This window comes from Hypanus sabinus, chromosome 1 (assembly GCF_030144855.1).
Source record: "Hypanus sabinus isolate sHypSab1 chromosome 1, sHypSab1.hap1, whole genome shotgun sequence".
NCBI lineage: Eukaryota > Metazoa > Chordata > Chondrichthyes > Myliobatiformes > Dasyatidae > Hypanus > Hypanus sabinus.
In genome coordinates, this window is record NC_082706.1 from 178,922,713 (window position 1) to 178,941,632 (window position 18,920).

The 18,920-nt window shown below is 39.1% G+C and overlaps 1 protein-coding gene across 1 annotated transcript in view; it reads left to right on the forward strand.

Moving 5' to 3' along the window:
- prex2 (phosphatidylinositol-3,4,5-trisphosphate-dependent Rac exchange factor 2) overlaps positions 1 to 18,920 on the forward strand; it is a 410,668-nt gene that overhangs the window by 273,307 nt on the left and 118,441 nt on the right. Inside the window, exons 30-32 of the mRNA XM_059982440.1 lie at positions 5,682 to 5,810; positions 10,224 to 10,265; positions 17,670 to 17,887. Coding sequence (XP_059838423.1) covers positions 5,682 to 5,810; positions 10,224 to 10,265; positions 17,670 to 17,887 — 389 coding nt within the window. The remainder of the gene's footprint in view (positions 1 to 5,681; positions 5,811 to 10,223; positions 10,266 to 17,669; positions 17,888 to 18,920) is intronic.

The window sequence follows — 18,920 nt, forward strand, 5'->3', positions numbered from 1 at the left end:
TAGTTATAAGTAATTGTTCAAATAAGTTTTAAAAGAGTTAAAATTATTTACAGTAATGTGAATATTATTTCATGTTGAAAATCATTTTCAACATGAAAATGGAAAGGGGAAAATGCCAAGGGGAAAAGAAAATGGATGTACTTAGGACCCTCCAGGAAGAAGTTAATGAGGAAGTGTGTGAATTACCTGAAGACAAACTGGTAGAACTCAGTAGCTGCCTCAGCTCTCAAGAGAGGATATAGCTAAGAAGTGACTGTGATAAATGATCATCTGGGAAGGGAGAAAGCTGGGAAACCTGGAGGACAGTGGCATGCCTGAACTTCTGCAGGGTAGAGACAAGTTAAGTCAATTAGTGGTTGATGCAACTGCTGTGGGTGATGAAACTAAGGAAGAAAACAGGGAAATTGCAGTAACCAGCAGTTCAATACAAAGGTCAGCTCCTAACAGGATGAACTCTAGTGATTGGCAGCAGTTAGTTCAGAGGGAAATTGTCCCACCAGCATGGCACAAAAACTTTGAAGTATCTAGTCAGGTTGGTGAGCCCGGTCAGAAAGACAAGTTGTCGTTCTCTAGCCTTGTTCGCCAGATAGAAAGCTCCCTAAACAGAGGCTATCCAGAAGAGGAGGTAATTGATCCAGTGATCAGAGCGATTATGCTTGGGCTCCAGTTGTGCAGATATCTTGAGGGTAAATCAGACTAGAACTTGCCTACCCTTAGATGGACATTATCAGGAAAAAGGGGCAACCGAACTGTATAAGCTGCTGACAGCAGAAGCTCAATGCAGTACAGAGACGCCACAAAATTTCTTAATACATGTTCTTTGATCTGAAGCAGAAAGTACTATTTGGCCCACAGGAGTGGGAGCCTGGTCTGAAATATGATGCAGCCTTAGTGCAGAGTATGTTTTTAAAGTGCAGAGTATGTTTTATACTGTGTTCACTGGTTTACAAAGTGATTGTATTCACAGTGATGTCCAGCCATATCTTATAAAATCCCAAAGCTTCAGATGAGGTACTATTCGAGAAGCTCAACATTGCGTGTGCAAATGAAACAGAAAAAAAGATTAAACAGAATCCAACTGGGTCAGCCCACACTGCTACTGTTAACCCTGCACAGTCAGAGGAAGATACATAAGTGTCGAATGGAAAGGACTCATATGGACCTCGAGTCAGAGTTGAAAACATTTAGTGAAGACATTGCACAGGTTGGGGAGTAACTTCCAACAGCCCACACTTGTGTCAAAAATGCTTCTCAGTTTCAAATAAAAAACAAGATGTGAGAGCAACTCCTTCTGAGCTGCAGGACCCAGCACAGAGATATCAGCAACCACCAAGGTGGGGTGTAAAGAGGCATGGGTTGTCTGTGGGGCAAAACATTGTCAGGTCTGAACTCCAGAGAGGGCAAAACATTGAGCAAAAACAGTGATGGAAAAAGCAAAACCCGTTAATTGAACCTGCTCTGCCTCAACCATACCCAGCCCTACAACAACAATATTTCCCCATTTTAGCAGTATGCAACAGTATCATATTCATTGCCATCTGAAGCTCAGTAGTCATGTCAAGTAGCTCCACAGAGCTATTCATTTTTAGCACAGCAGCATGGAGTTGTACAACATTATCCAGTCCCAATATATCTGTATTCTGGCTTGCCTCAGCCATTTCGTTCACCACGAACAAGGAAATGTTTCCACTAAGTACACTGCAGATGCTGTGGTCAAATCAATACGTACAAACAAGCTGGAGGAACTCAACAGGTTGGGCAGCTTCTGCGGAAAGAAGCAGTCAATGTCTTGGCCTGAAATGTTGACTGCTCCTTTCCACGGATGTTGCCTGACCTGCTGAGTTCCTCCAACTTGTTTGTAAGTGTTTCCACTGTCAGCAGAGAGGGTGTGAGGAACTTCGCTCCCACTGTTACATCTGTGGTAGCAGTGAGCACTACTTAGTGGGATGTAAAGTATGAGGAATCAGGCAGTTTGTATGTTAGTTGCTCAGTGCCAAGTCAATCAACGTTCATCAGTAACTTCACTGGTGGGTGGACAGTGCAGTGTAGAATGCTACTTACAGGAATATCGAAGTGAAGTGATATGGGACACCTTATTCACTCACAGTCTCACTGTCTAGCTTAGTTATTGACTTGCTTACTGAATTGCTATTTCACTCACTCACTCACTCATTTATTAACCCAACTTACTGACTGACTAACTTACTAACTTGTATTGGCTTCAGGCACAGATCTGACCCATTGCCTGTCACACATCTACCCAAAACAACAATTGAACCAAAATTCAAGTCTTATTTATTCCAATAAAACAAGGAAATGAGTTTGCTTTCTAATAGCAGCAAAAGGAAATATACTTTATTGCATGACTAAACATAACTGTAAAAATTCATGTTCGATTCCAGAGAAATAAATTGTGCAACAGTGCCTCAGTACTGATTGCTCATTTCAACTGGTTGCAATTGCTTTCTTGTTTATAGAGCTCCCAAAGCTGTCAATCCTCACATTTGTGTTTGTAAGCTCACAAGACTGAATTCCCTTCTAATTTTGACATGCAGCTCTGCCGTAAATTAATGCAGGTCAGGATGACTAATGAGGCCGATTTTGGAACTACAGACTCTTCCCTGGAAGAGGGAGGAGATATCTGGCTGAACGGGTGTGTTGGTCAACAGTCAGATGATGTGACATTCATACTTGGGACCCTGTGTGCTCCTGATGCACTGACTCAAGTCTCTCAATATCCTCATGAATGCCACTTTTCCACTTGGATTGTTCATGTAATACAGTATGTAGGGCATCTTATATTTTTAATGATAGAGTTTGGAATAGAGTCACAAGAGACTGCAGATGCTGAAATCTGGAGCAAGAGACAATTTGCTGGAAGAGTTCGGTGATTTAGCAGCATCTGCAGCAGGTTGGGAAGAGGGGAGGAATTGGTAGTTCAGATCTAAACCCTCCATCAGGACTAACTGTGGAGAGGGGAGATAAATGATAGAAATTTAATCTGTGTGGTCTCGTCCTCTAGCTTACATTGAGCCTCACCCTGGATGGACAGGTCGGTGTGGGATTGGGGAGGGGAATTGAAATGACATGAAGCAGGAGCTCTGGGTTTTCATTGCAGTTAGAGGGCAAGTGCTCTGCAAATCGATCACCTAATCTGCATTTGGTCTTGACAATCGGTGGGTACATCATGAACAGTGAATCCAGTTTGCAATATTGGACATATGAGAGAGATGGCTGTACAACACAGCCAAGTTTGTATAATTAGTGCTTCAATGCTGAGGATGTTGGCATGAGAGATATTGCTTTGCATATTCTTCATGGCAATTGAGAAGATTTTTATTATTAACTACAAACAAGAGTATTCAAGGATTGGCAGCCTCACCATTCCTGATGGAAAAGATGCACTGGCATCTAAAGGCAGAGATTTAGCTGGTAATCTATGACCTAAGCAACAAGTGGTGGATGGAAGGACCATAATAGAAGACTTTGCAACTTGCTGAAGGAATGACATGCATAGGTTCTTTAGCACCCATGGCTCAACACCCAAGGCTTCAACCCATGTGTTCCAAAAGTGACCCAGGGCAAAGAGGCAGTCAATTTTCGAAGGATGGAACACCTCAACAATATGATATGAACCTCTTTGATTCCATTAGCAGGACTCCTATCTAGCCTACTACCAGCTCTGATTAACCAATGGGTCAATTACAGAACCTGTCTCAATGAATGTTAACGTCAAAAACTTCAAGACAGAAGCCCCCTGAGAACCAATACCTTTTATATAAAAACACCATCCACTTAACAAATTTTCATATTTACATAAATATTTCTAAATATTTTGCTGGGATCTCCCCAAACTTATGGCGGGAGAATCTCCATAGAATTTTAGGATTATTATTGCATATTAATAACTTAAATATTCTAAAATATACAGATTTGCTTCTCATAACACTTGTTAATGTCTTGCTATTTGTGGTGCCTTGCCATGCACACATTATTTTGTGTTTCCTACATTAGAAAAATACATAACTTTTTTGTAAAACCAACTTTTGGGAGTTGTTTGTAGTTGTACAAGATGTTGCATAAGTGCAAGGACTTCTTCCTTTCTTGTCAAATAACCTAATTGTCTTTTTATAAAGATTACCATAGTGGGTAGGAGTGACTGCCAGGGTCAACATTTAAGTCCGTGCTAATTGCCTTTGAGATGATAATGGTGAGGTACTCTCTTCAACCACTGCAGTCCTTGTAGGGAAGGAAGACACTCCTAAAGTGTGTTTGAAAGGATGCCCAGGACTGGTTGGTGCAGTTCACTTTGTTATGCTTTGTTATAGAACTTTGATACAAAGGAATTTTGCTACTCCAAGTTAATGCAAGACAAGCCATTTCATTATTAGCCGTACTGCTGTAGATCTGGAATCACGTGTAGAGCAGGTTATGAGAGAGCAGCAAATTTCTTACCCCGATCATTGAACCTGAAAGGTTTTTGTAATGGTTTAGTAGTTTTATGGTAACCATCATTGATGCTTTTGTTTTATTCCACATTATTAATTTTGCTAAATCCCTTTGTAATAAATTACATTCATCTCACATTGAATTCTGATCTGGGGCTTCAAAACAGTTGCAATCATTGCACTAGAGGGCAGCCTTGTTCCCTCAGTTCCGACATTGATTGAATGTAGTCATTCTCTGAATTACTTTCAGTTCAATTTATCTTAATATTCTTGGTTATCCGGTTATTGGTGGACTATTATTCACATTTCGTGGTCATTGAAATGTGTATTAGAGTCATAGTCAGGATATGCATTCAAATCTCAAGAGCATGGTAGGTGTTTCGACTTAGAAATGAGAGTTATTATGTCCTACATGTGACTCTCGGTTCGGTTAGCAGCTTAATATAGGGGATGATAGCCCCTGGCCTGGCCAAACTTAAGAAATCACGTTTGGGTGGATGCTTTGCCCCTGTTACAAATCAGTACCACAAAATAACAAACAGTATACAATATGCGATTAATCGATTGAGCTTTATGATTCTTAATTTGATGATATGGTTAGTAAAGAAACAAAAAAAGAAAAGGGCCCATTCTCATGAAACGGTCTAATACACATCATTGGAGCTCACTGATAAGGCCATTTGTCCAAAATCGACCTCCTCTGATTGCCACTGACCTTTGGACCCTTGCTCTAAGTCCACTCCATCTGGCTGTTTACGAACACTCTCCAATTGTGTCTCCTCTCTTCGACTCTTCCCAGCAAAAGACTACGAATCCCCGGCTCCCTGACACACAAGAAAGAACAACATCCCACTCATTGGCTAACATGCCCTGTTATCTCTAGTCATAACCCAAACATTGTTGCTACAGAGAAACCATTACCTTAGCAGTGGAACATTACAGAGAAGCCAATTCATTAGCAGCGAAACCTTACAGCGTGTTACATATAGATGATATAGTTACCGTGTTGAAGAATGATATAAAACTACATACAAAAAGAAGCAGGCACATTTTTAATCTCTATTCTTTGTTTATTTTATGAACGGAATAATATCCTGAATCTGAAGAGGACAGTGTTCTTATGGGAAAAAAATAACAAAAAAGCTTCATGCAACAATACAATATTATGAATAAGATTCAAAATTTCCACTCATGAGAAGTATGTGACAGTTCCCAAAACTTGTTTTTAAACAGAATTCAAGAAGGAAATGGAGTCAACGGTCAGTTGCACAACACAGCTCCGAATTCACGTACAGAGAGATCCCTGGAATTTACCTAATGGTGTGCACAACCTTATAGCTGCCATTACAAGATTTGTCGAAGGTTTGTATCAAATGATGGTATGTTCTATAATTAACGAGGTTTATCTAAAAGGTAACAGGTTTTGGGAAACAGATTAAGTTGAAATCCTGAAGTAAATACTGTTAAAAGAATAATATTGCCTTTAACTTTGAAAACAATATTTCTTTATCTATGTTAATTTTACAATTTTTTAAAAGTTTTAAACAATTTGTTTAAACAACTAAATACCATACCGACAAAATATGCACATGTAATAGGCTGCATCAAAGAAACATTTGAGAAGTAATTTTGACACTATTTTTGCACGCCATTGATTATGAACATTTGCCATGTGTAAGGTGAGTCAATTGGATACCAGGCAAGAGGATATGGTGTTCTTATGTATAAAAATAACAAAACAGCTTCATGCAGCAATCCAATATTATGAATAAAATCCAACATATCCAAAAGACTACACCCTACATGTGCAAATGTGCACAAAAAGAAAACTTGGGGACTACACCCTCTGCATGCCACCTTGTTTGAGCAGAAGAGCACTTTTAGTAATAGACTAAGACAACTGTACTGCTCCATGAGCGTTATATGAGGTTGTTCTTACTCTTGGCCATTAGGCTCTATAATGAGTCAACCTGTAGACAGGGAAGTGATGATCCCCCTTCTGTCAGACTGTTTGAGGTAACTTAAATTTTATTCTTTCTTACTTCTCTTCTAATATTTGTGTATCTGTGCACTTGTAATGCTACTGTGACACTGTAATTACCTTTGGGATCAATAAAATATCCATCTATCTATCTATGAAGAATAGCTAGTAGGAATAGGTAAGAGAAGCAGCTAGCACAGGTTTAACTAACGAGATTTTGAGATGACCTCTGAGGATGTGGAGGGAGGTTAAAGTATGATCTTAGGCAGGTGGCTGAACATAAGAAATAGGAGCAGGTGTAGACCATCTGGCCGATTGAGTCTGCTCTGCCATTCAGTAAAATCATGGCTGATCTTGCCATGGACTCATCTTCACATTCCTGCTTTTTCCATATAACCTTTAATTCCCCTATTATGCAAAATCTATCCAACCTTGTCTTAAGTATATTTACTAAAGTAGCCTCCACTGTTTCATTGGGTGGAGAATTCCACAGTTTCACCACCTCATCTCCATCCTAAATCTACTTCCCCGAATCTTGAGGCTATGTCCTCTGGTTCTAGTCTCCTCACCTACCAGTGGAAACAACTTTCCTGCCTCTACCTTATCTAACCCTTTCATAATTCTATATGTTTCCATATGATCCCCTCTCATTAGATGGAACATAGAAACACAGAAAACCTACAGCACAATACAGGCCTTTTGGCCCACAAAGCTATGCTGAACATGTCCTTACCTTAGAAATTAAGTAGGGTTACCCATAGCTCTCGATTTTTCAGTGCACCATGTACTTGTCCAGGAGTCTCTTAAAAGCCCCTATCATAACCGCCTCACCCATAGTCGCTGGCTGCCCATTCCACGCACTCACCACTGGTTTAAAAAAACTTACCCCTGACATCTCCTCTGTCAAGCATCTTAAAACTGTGCCCTCTCGTGCTGAATTCTTCTGAATTCCAGCAAGTACAGTCCCAGGTTTCTCAATCTCTCCTCATAGTCTAACCCTTCATCCCTGGAATCAACCTGGTGAACCTCCTCTGTACTGCCTCCAAAGCCAGTATATCCTTCCTCAAGTAAGGAGAGCGGAATTGCATGTAGTACTCAAGATGCGGCCTCACCAGTACCCCATACAGATGCAGCATAACCTTCCTGCTCTTAAATTCAATCCCTCTAGCAATGAAGACCAACATCCCATTTGCTGTCTTGATATCCTGCTGCACTTGCAAACCAACCTTTTGTGATTCATGCACAAGCACACCCAAGTGCCTCTGCACAGCAGCATACTGTAATTGCAGCTGGTCTCAGGACCTCTGGTGTAGAGACAAGAGAGTGAAAGTCAGCATGCATGATACCAGTTCAGCGACTTGCACTGGAAAAAATGTAGGTCTGAATATTGGAGTTCAGATTCAGCTGTGAAAGTAAAAAACAGCTTTTATCACCACTGTATTGATACATAATTGTTCAGGTGACTGTTGCACAAGGAACATAATGCATGGTAAATTGTATGCTGGCATGATTGTCTTTGGTGGAAGGAAGAGATAAAATTTGAAAAGAATAATATTAAACGTTTAAACACCTTCAATTCACTAAACAGCTTGTTAGGAAAAGCTCTAAGTATTTTGCTCTTCTTAATTCATCACTTGCCAAAATTATTCATGCAACCGCATTATTAAAATGATGTAGTTGTATCTAGAACTTAAATCTAAACAAAGGAAACTTTGAATATACGAAGGGAGAATTGGCTGTGGTCAATTTGAAAGGTATCATAATTACTAGTCAATGATTGGCTCTGATATAAGTATGTTTTGCTATAAAAATCTCTTTTAGACTGTTACCCTCAACAGAAAAGTGGTCTGTTTATGGTTGGCAGAAGAAATTAAAAGTCAGAATTAAGCAAGAGGCTCATAGAATTGCTAGAAATAGTATCAGGCCTAAGGCCTCGAAAGTAAAGAATATAGCAAAAAAGGACCAAGAAATTGATACAGAAAAGGAAATGGAACATGAGAGTAAACTAGTGAGAATCATGTAATTGGTCATAAGAGTATACATAATTACATGCCAATAGCAAGAGCAAATACAGATCTCTTGCAGAGATGGGAGTTGATATCTTTATGTGAATTGCATCCATAGAAGAAAACAAAAAACTGGGTCTTTAGTATTGAGAATGAGGAAATTGGCATTTATAAAAAAAAATGAGGGAAGTTGGTGAGACGAAGTGAGAATATCTAAGGACCTGATGATTTACACTGCAGAGTCGACAATTTTAAACTATTAATTGGTATTTGAAGGAAGACGATTGAGACAGCAAGAATGTTGATTACCAATCTTAAAATCTATAGCATCTGGTATAGACCCTGCAAATTAGCTAATTGTGACTAATTACAAAAAAGATGGAGAAAATATAAGGTGACCAGTAATCTGTTCAGATGAAAACAGTAGAAGGAAGAAAGCCGAAATCTATAATGAAGGATGCTGTAATAGAATATCTAGAAGAGAATGTTAGTATTGAGTGAAGCCAACATATTTGACAGAACAATTAGCATTCTTTGAGAATTTGACTGGTGAAATAAATACGGCAGAATCAGTGGATGTGAAGTATTTTGATTTTTGAAAAGGGCTCACACAGGAGGAAAAGATGAGCATGGTTAACAGATAGAGAGCAGAAAGTGAAAATAATTAAGTCATTTTTAGTTTGGAATACTGTGAATTGTTGGGTACTTAGCTGTCAGCTGTTCACAATCAATATCAGTGATTTGGCCAAATGTCAAAATTCCAAGCATGCTTATGATGTAAAACTTGATGGGAATGTGAGTTGGAAGGAGGATGTAAAGAGGGTTCAAGAAAAAATACAAGTTCATTGAGTGAACACAATCCCAGAATAAGGAAATTATTTCAGTTAGATGGAAATGAGGGAAAATCCCTTCACTGAGAGAGTGGTGAATCTTTGGAATTCTCTCCATTATGGTAGTTGAGACATTGAAAATAGATCAATAGATATTTAGGTAGTAAGTTAATTGATGGTTATGTGAGTACTACAGGAAAATGAAACTAAGGTGAAATATCGGCATTGATGTTAAAAATGACAGTGAACAGAAGAGATAGATGGTCTAATCCTGCTCCTAATTCTTATATTCATATTTTAAATTTAATACCATATAAATAATAGATAATAAAATCACTTAATTCTTCCAGTACATAATTTACATCTGTATCATTTGCAGATGACATATATAAATCAAGCTTTGTTGAAGTATTCAATGGATTTGGAAATAAATATTCTTTATGTATGCAGTTTGAAAATAAGCAATGAGACCTCTTTCCGCTCCCCTTCTGTGATCTCTGCTGCCCTCCGACTCTTCGACCATGTAGCCACCCTGACTTGTTACCACAGCCACTTATCCTTCCTGGGAACCTGTACCCACCATTTATGATACTCTGATCTATTATATGAATATAAATATGCTTAGCATAAATAGCTGTAGATATTCCTTTACAAAAATAAGAGCATATTTATATTCATATAATAGACCATAGTATCATAAATGCATACTAAAAGGGGAAATTGAAATTTGAATCATTGAATATTTCCTTAGGAATAAATGCTCTCTAAAAATCAATGCTGTTTTTTCAAGTAAAATGAATTTCTGTGTATATTCTGATTTCTACCACTGAACCTAAGAGTTTTTGATACATTGCATGATTCTAATATACTGTGCAGTTATCGGTTCATGATGTCGTAATATTAGTGTAGCACCAGTTTGCTTGTAATTGCTTTTTCTAATGAGGTGTTTTTTTTTCAGAGGTACAGCAGCGAGTATTCTTGGCTCTTCTCGAAAATACAGGTAATGTCAAAGCCCATTAAATTGGAACAACTTAATTAATGGTGGTATGTATCTTAGTTTTGCAGTCTGCAGGCAGTCATAAATGGCTCACTCCTGTTAGAGGAATATTGGATTAATGTCAGGGTCATCCAACGATCCTTCAATATAACAAGCTATTGCTACTTGAGAATTATTTCTGAGTACAACCTTAACCTTGTGTATGTAGCTCAGCTTTATAACATTTTTCAACAAAATAGTTAAAATTCCCAAGTAAAATTATTACTATTTATAATACATGATTTCTGATGGAATAATCAATTATAATTGTTTCTGAATACCATGTATTTATAGTTAACTCAGTCATGTTGAATTGTACATTTACTGGCACCAAAAGAAACTGAATAAATTATTTTGTATGGAAGGGACAGTTATGATAACAGTCCTTTTTGGCCATTTCTAATGAAGCTACTGTATTGATATACTGGGCATTGAAATATAAAATCTGCATCACAATTGAGGAATTCAGTTCATGATTTGATATTTGACCTAACTGGATTCTATTAAGTAGGGAGAGGTGAATTCATGTTTCTTAAGCAACAAATGGTATTTCATGTAATTGTACCTAGTTGAGCTCTTGATCCTAGGTCGGCTTTTCATATTTCATTATGATCTAATTTTAAAACCAATGTATGATGTGATAGGACAGTACTTTCTTGATTACTTCAAGGGAATAACCAGCTTCAGAGTAGGTATAAGCATATTACCGCTTCAGCACAGTGGAGATCAGAACTCATGATGTTTCAAAAACAGATGCTCTTGAAGAGAACACTGAAATTTTGAGTCAGCATTATAATTTTTTACTGCTGGCTCATACTGCCCTCATATAACTGCTAAGTGTAAAACACAAAGGCTATTAATTCCTTAATGATCCATTTATTTGCTGTGTTATGAGAAGTGCTGAACTAGCATTATTAGATCTTACCAGATATCTGTATGTGAATGTTACAATATAATCAATTATTGCAAAGCTCTTTGTTTCCAAGTGATATTTATTGACTAATTTGTGGGATATCTCATGAACATCTCTCATTCCACTGTCCCCTTGAATAGCTATAGTACTTCAATCTAATAATTTTCACCCATAAATTTCTTATGACTTTTGCCAAAGTGAAATTCAGGGAATGATGCTGGAGGGAAGAAGAGCAAATAACTTCATCTCCCATAAAATCTAAAACCCATCAATACTTGCGGTAAAAATAAATACTGACCAGAGGATAGAATCTTCAAGGATCATTGACTTGTTGTGGTGGAGGGACTTGTGAGTTCCTAAGATCATGAGACCAGTGTCATCTGAGTTTAGTCATCTGGTGCTGAGCTGCTGGTAGGGTCATCCATGTTGATAAGGTCAAGTGAAAGGTCCCAGACAAAGACTGTTCCAACCAAACCCTCGGTGGTGGAGCTAATAGACAATGATGACACATCACAATGGCAGAGAAAGTGGAGGAAGGGGGAAGCAGTGAAGGATCTTCAGTTTTCTTGCACTCTGTGCCGCTGAATTCTGACCCCGATATGTCAAGGATTGTAATAGTTGCCCATGTTAAACAAAATTACACACTGTGTTGTCCTGATGACCCCTTAAGAGAACATCATTCTTGACTCCCGTAATCACAGCACTAGAAATAACTTACTCATTAACGCTGTTCTGTGACTTAAGCAGCAAAATCAGTTGTGAGCAAAGATATATTTTTGAAATTGCATTTATTCTCATTTGAAATTCAATAACACAGAGTCTGTATTGCAGTGCACGTAATCCAGTTCCCACCACGATGTCTAAAAAAAAATAAATTCAGCTAATTAAGTAAATCTGGAATACAAATGTACTTCCAGTGAAGGTGATCATGAAGCTACAGACTTGTTAAAAGCTTAAGGAGGTAAATTTGCCACAGGTGTATGAGACCACTGTGACACAACAAAAAGAAGAAAAACAGATTGTTCGCTTGACATAGGTCAGGTACATCCACTTTCCATTTCTCTTCAGCAACAAATTGGGAGATGTCCCACAGATTGATGTATAAGCAGAATCACACCTTTAAACCAAAGTCATCACCCAGACTTTTGCATCAACATGTTTAGTTATAATCTGGGGTTACGGAGAGTTCTCAGCTTTAGCTCTGGAACTCATGGATTTCTATGCTTTAGTCAAATATGGGTAAGGAAACATGATAATTACAATTCTGGGGTCATCTGTCCATGAATGAATAATTCTTAACATTGAACACCACTTTGAAGATGGTAATAGGGCATCCTATGTGACCTGGACTTCACTGAGAAGGTGTAACTGCAATGTTCATTGTCAACCTGGTCTAATCCCCTATTAACGTCAATGGATCTGGGGTTGAGAGGGTAAACAGCTTCAAATTTCTTGGCATCCACATCACCGAGGACCTCACGTGATCTGTACACACCAGCTGTGTGGTGAAAAAGGCACAACAGCACCTCTTTCGCCTCAGACGGTTGAGGAAGCTTGATATGGGCTCCCAGATCCCAAGAACTTTCTACAGGGGCACAATTGAGAGCATCCTGACTGGCTGCATCACTGCCTGGTATGGGAACTCTGCAGTGTGGTGCGGACAGCCCAGCACATCTGCAGCTGTGAACTTCCCATGATTCAGGACATTTACCAAGACAGGTGTGAGAAAAGGGCCCGAAGGATCATTGGGGACCCCAGTCACCCTAGCCACAATCTATTCCAGCTGCTACCATCTGGGAAACGGTACCGTAGCATAAAAACCAGAACCAACAGGCTCCGGGACAGCTTCTTCCACCAGGCCATCAGACTGATTATCTCACGCTGACCTGAATGTACTCTGTATTACATTGACTGTTCTAATTATTATCAATTACTATGATTGCACATTGCACATTTAGACGGAGACTTAACGTTAAGATTTTTACTCCTCATGTATGGGAAGGATGTAAGAAATAAAGTCAATTGAATTCTGTGACCAACATAAATGAATATGGTAACTCCTGAACAGACAATAAAGAGATCTCAAATGAACCATCTTTTCGAACCATTATGTAGAACCTACTGTTTCTTAATAACCGTTGAGATCTTATCTTGCCAAACAGCTGTATAAAAAATTTGTCCAGATTTACTTAGATAATTCAATGTACTGTTTTTAGTTCACTGCAATCGCCTTTCTATGAAAGCAGATGAAAAACAAAACCCTGGTTGCAATCCTTTGGCAAGAAACAAATGAATTCAATATAGAAAACACATGTAGTAAAAAAAATATAAAGACCTGTCTAAAATTTGTTATTTAGTCTTAATCCAGGTAAAATCAAGATTTTCAACATTTCACTGCTTTCCAGTGAGTTGTGGGTGTGGGGTGGGATCTGGTCTCAGGACAGCATGATGATGAGAGATTAGAATCAAGGACAGACTGACGAATGACAAAGGTTGCAGAAAATTGGTTGGAGAACCGAAAGCTTGAGAGAGGAATCTGATTGAAACTTATTGAACTTTGCATTATCTGGATAGACTGCATGTGAAGAGGTTGTTTTCAGTAGTGGGAGAATGTAGGAGCAGAAGGCACAGCGTCAGAATACAAGAATACCTTTAGAACAGAGATAAGGAGGAATTTCCTTAGCCAGTCACAGGAATTCATAGTCAAAGATGGCTGTGGAGGCCAATTTATTGGGTATATAATTAAAATAGGGGTTGATAAGTTCTTGATTAGTAAGGGTGTCAAAGGTTACAGGGAGAAGGCAGAAAAATTGGGTGTAGAGATAGATAGGGTCTTGATTAGGGTAGGGGTGAAAACAGGGGAGTGGGGATGACTGGATGAAATGGATCAGCCCATGACTGAATGGCAGAGCAGACTCGATGACCTACTTCTGCTCCTAAATCTTATAGTTTTATGGTCTTAAAATGGAGTTGAGAGGGAATAATAAATCAGCCATGACTGAAAGGCAGAAAAGACTTGATGGGTCAAATGTCCCAGTTCTGCTCCTATGTCTTTAGGCCTTTTGTTTACCAGAACCATAAAATGTGAGAAAAAGGTCAGAGGCTTATTCGAAAAAAAATTCAATTTAAAAACAGAATTTAGTTTAAACATACTTGAAGGTTCTCTAGTCTCCAAATGATTAAAATATATTGTAGAAAATAGTAAGAAAATTTACATAGAGGTGAATTCATCTACTGTAGGTATTTACAATTATGATGAAGCCAAAAATTTTTTGCATTTGTGAGAGTCTTAAACTAGAGGTCTAATTATAAGACCGACACTAATGCTCGGTGAAAATGCTTATTTTTCAGAAACAGCCCAGGAGAGGAACAAATTGATGTGACAAATTCCAAATGCTGACCATAAATTTTAGGGCTGCTATCACATTTCCAATGTAGTTGCAGCAAAGTACTGCTAGAAATCCTGAGGTGATTTTGGGCTGATCATTTCTTCAATGGTACATATAGCACTATGTTGTCTTAGGAATTGTTCATTGCAAATAGTTTTAGTCCCAAGGGAATATTTAACTTTACATAATTGTGAACAGCTAAAATAAGCTCTTTTACTTAATTGTTATTTTCCAAATCATAATACTTCTACTGGCTCAATTGATCCTAGTTGTTGATATCATGAGGATCATAAATTGTAAATGTAAAATATTTCTTTTCACCTATCTGTTTTTAAGGACCACATTAATCTTGCCAATTATGTGAATAAACTATTTTTGTATTGTCTTTCACTTTAGAACTTTGTCACAGTATTACTGACATGATATTCTAGTAAATGGGTTTGTAGTAATGATATGCAGCAATGGTAAAAGTATGTCAATTGATTTGCAACTTACTTTGCCTTTGACAAGGTATGGTATGGGAGGTTGGTCAAGAAGGTTCAATCATTTGAAGTCAAGTCAAGTCACTTTTTATTGTCATTTGGACTATTACTGCTGGTACAGTACACAGTAAAAACAAGACAACGACCATGACCATGGTGATACATGGAACAATACAAAAAATACACTGAACTACGTAAAAACAACACAGAAAAAAAACTACACTAGACTATAGATCTACCCAGGTCTGCATAAAGTGCACAAAACAGTGCAGGCATTACAATAAATAATAAACAAGACAATATGTACAGTCGTGGGTAGTAAATTGGTGTCAGTCCAGACTCTGGGTATTGAGGAGTCTGATAGCTTGGGGGAAGAAATTGTTACATAGTCTGGCCATGAGAGCCTGAATGCTTCGGTGCCTTTTCCCAGATGGCAGGAGGGAGAAGAGTTTGTATGAGGGGTGCATGGGTCTTTCATAATGCTGTTTGCTTTGCGAATGCAGCGTGTAGTGTAAATGTCTGTAATGGCAGGACAAGAGACCCTGATGATGATCTTAGCTGACCTCACTATCCGCTGCAGGGTCTTGTGATCCGAGATGGTGCAATTCCTGAACCAGGCAGTGATGCAGCTGCTCAGGATGCTCTCAATACAACCCCTGTAGAATGTGATGAGGATGGGGGGTGGGAGATGGACTTTCCTCAGCCTTCACAGAAAGTAGAGATGCTACTGGGCTTTATTTGTTATGGAGCTGGTGTTGAGGTACCAGGTGAGATTCTCTGCCAGGTGAACACCAAGAAATTTGGTTCTCTTAACAATCTCTACTGAAGAGCCATTGATTTTCAGTGGGGAGTGGTTGCTCTGTGCCCTCCTGAAGTCAACAACCATCTGTTTTGTTTTGCTCACATTCAGAGACAGGTTGTTGGCTCTGCACCAGTCCGTTAGCCGCTGCACTTCCTCTCTGTATGCTGTCTTGTCATTCTTGCTGATGAGACCCACCACGGTCGTGTCATCGCAAACTTGATGATGTAATTCGAACTGTGTATTGATGCACAGTCGTGGGTCAGCAGAGTGAACAACAGTGGACTGAGCACACAGCCCTGGGGGGGCCCGTGCTCATTGTGACATTCAGGTTGAGGTAGTAAATTGAATTAGACATTGGATTTGTAGGAGAAGCCAGAGAGTGGTAGTTACTGGTTGCATCTACGACTGGCCTGTGACTAGTGGTGTGCCATAGAGATTGGTTCAGTGTCCATTATTGTTTGTCATTTGTATCAACGATCTAGTAATAACGTAGTAAACTCAATCAGCTAATTTGTGGATGACAGCAAGATTGGGTGTGTAGTGGACAGCCAGAAAGGCCACCAAAGCTTACAGTGGGATCTGGACCAGCTGGAAAATCAGGCTGAAAAATGGCAAATGGAATTTAATGCAGACAAATGTGAAGTATTGCACTTTGGAAGAACAAGCCAGTGTAGGACTGAAATGGTGACAGGCAGGGCAGTGTGCAGTGTGGTAGGGATCTGGAAATACAGATCCATAATTCCCGAAAGTGGCATCACAGTTCATAAAGGGAGTTTTTGGCACATTGACCTTCATAAATCAAAATATCTGAGTACAGGAGTTGGGATGTTTTGTTGAAGTTGTATAAGACATTTCCTAATTTGGAGTATTAAGTACAGTTTTGGTCGCTCAGTGCCCCACTGCTCACTGTGTAAGTCCTACTCTGGTTTGTCTCCCCAAAGTGCAATGCCTTATACACTTTTCTCTATTAACATCCATCTGCCATTTTTCAGCCCATTTTTTTCAGCTGGTCCAGATCCCACCGCAAGTTTTCATAGCCTTCCTCACTATCCACAATACCCCATTCTTGCTGTCAGCTGCAAATCTGATGGTTCAGTTTACTACATTATCATCCAGATTGTTGATATAGATGACAAGCCACAATGAACCTAGCACTGATCCCTGTACCGAGTGCACAGAAAATTTACAAGGGTATTGATGGGACTTGAGGATCTGAGTTTGAGGGAAGGGTTGAATAGGATAGGATTTTATTCCCTAGAGCATAGGTGAATGAGGGGAGATTGACGGAGGTACATAAAATTAAGAGAGGTTTAGATAGGGTAAATGTAAGCAGGTTTATTCCACTGAGGTTGGGTGAAACTAGAACTAGAGATCATAGGTTAAGGGTGATAGGTGACATGTTTAAGGAGAACATGGGGGGAGCTTCTTCACTCAAAGGTTGGTAAGAATGTGGAATGAACTTCTTGCAGAAGTGGTAGATGAAGAGAAATTTGGATAGGTACACGGATAGGTGGGGTATGAAGAGCTATACTCCAGAAACAGGTCAGTGGGACTAGGCAGATTAATAATTCGACTCAGATTAATAGTTTGGCACTGACTTTTCCTGTGCTCTGTGATTCTATAACTTTATTCTTCTTTGCCAATGTCATAATTGGCCACAATTCTATAAAATGTTACTAGATTTAATAGTAATTATTTTTGGAGTAAAAGCTGAGAGACGTTTTTTGATTAGTAATTCATTTATCTTTTGTTCCCTATGTGTGTTTTTTATTGCCTTCTCAGATACCGAGATTCAACTCAGACAGGACATGGTGTTTTGTCAAAGTCTGGTGGCCACAGTTTGTGCTTTCTCGGAACAGCTGTTGGCGGCGTTGCATCAGATGTATGACACTAACAGGGAATATGAAATAGAGGCACAGGAGGCGAGTAGAAAGTGGTTGGAACAAATAGCCAATGCAGGAATCCTGTTTCACTTCCAGTCACTGCTGTCTCCTAATCTGGTAAGAAGAGCAATGTGCAGAATCTATTTCAAAGTCTCGTCAGCCATGCAATGTATATGTTTGGTGTAGGTTGTATCTGGGTGATTGAATAACATCATCTACATCTTCCAAATTTATGTAATATCAACCAAAGAGGAATTACAGAAGATAATTGAGTATAAAATTGTTGGGTAAAATATTTAATGTCCTGATCACAGCTAATTGACCAGACAAAAGGTTGGGGGCTATATTCTGAAAGGTTTTGCCACCAAGATGAAGGAAAAGAGTCTGAGCAGAATAACAAAATAGAGGCTTGGAGCACTTGCCACTTCTGTACTGACAGTAAATTTGTGGAGCATCCTGTCAGATGTTGATTAAAAGTATAATGAATGGGTTACTCAATCTCCCCAATCAGCTTCATTATTCATATGTACTGTAACTGGTGGTGCAAGCCTATTGCATGCATTTCTCTGCTTCCACAATTTTATTTTGCTGAATTTTTAGACAGTAAACTCCAAAATGCTGAACTCCAAGATACCTGCAGGAATATTCCCATTCACATTTCTACATGTCAGTCCATGGTCTCCTCTATAGCTACAATGAGGCCACTCTCAGTATGGAGGAGCATCACCTCATATTCATTCTGGGTAACCTACAATCTGATCTGCACATTTCTCTAACTTCTGGCAATTTCTTCCCTACCCCTCCTCTTTTTACCATTTCTCATTCTGGTTCCTCTTCTACACCTTCTCTTCCTCACATGCCTATCACCACCCTTTGGAGCATATCATTCTTTCCTTTCTCCCATGGTCCACTCTCCTCTCCTATCAGATTCCTTCTTCTTCAGCCTGTTACCTTTTCCACCTATCACCTACCAGATTCTCACTTCATCTCCCTCCCCCACCCAACAACCTTTGCCTCACCTGGTTTCACCTATCACCTTCAAGCTTGTACACCTCCCCCTACCCCCTTCCCACCTTCTCATTCTGACTTCTTCACCCTTCCTTTCCAGCCCTGATGAAGGGTTTCAGTAGATTCTATATTTCTCTCCATT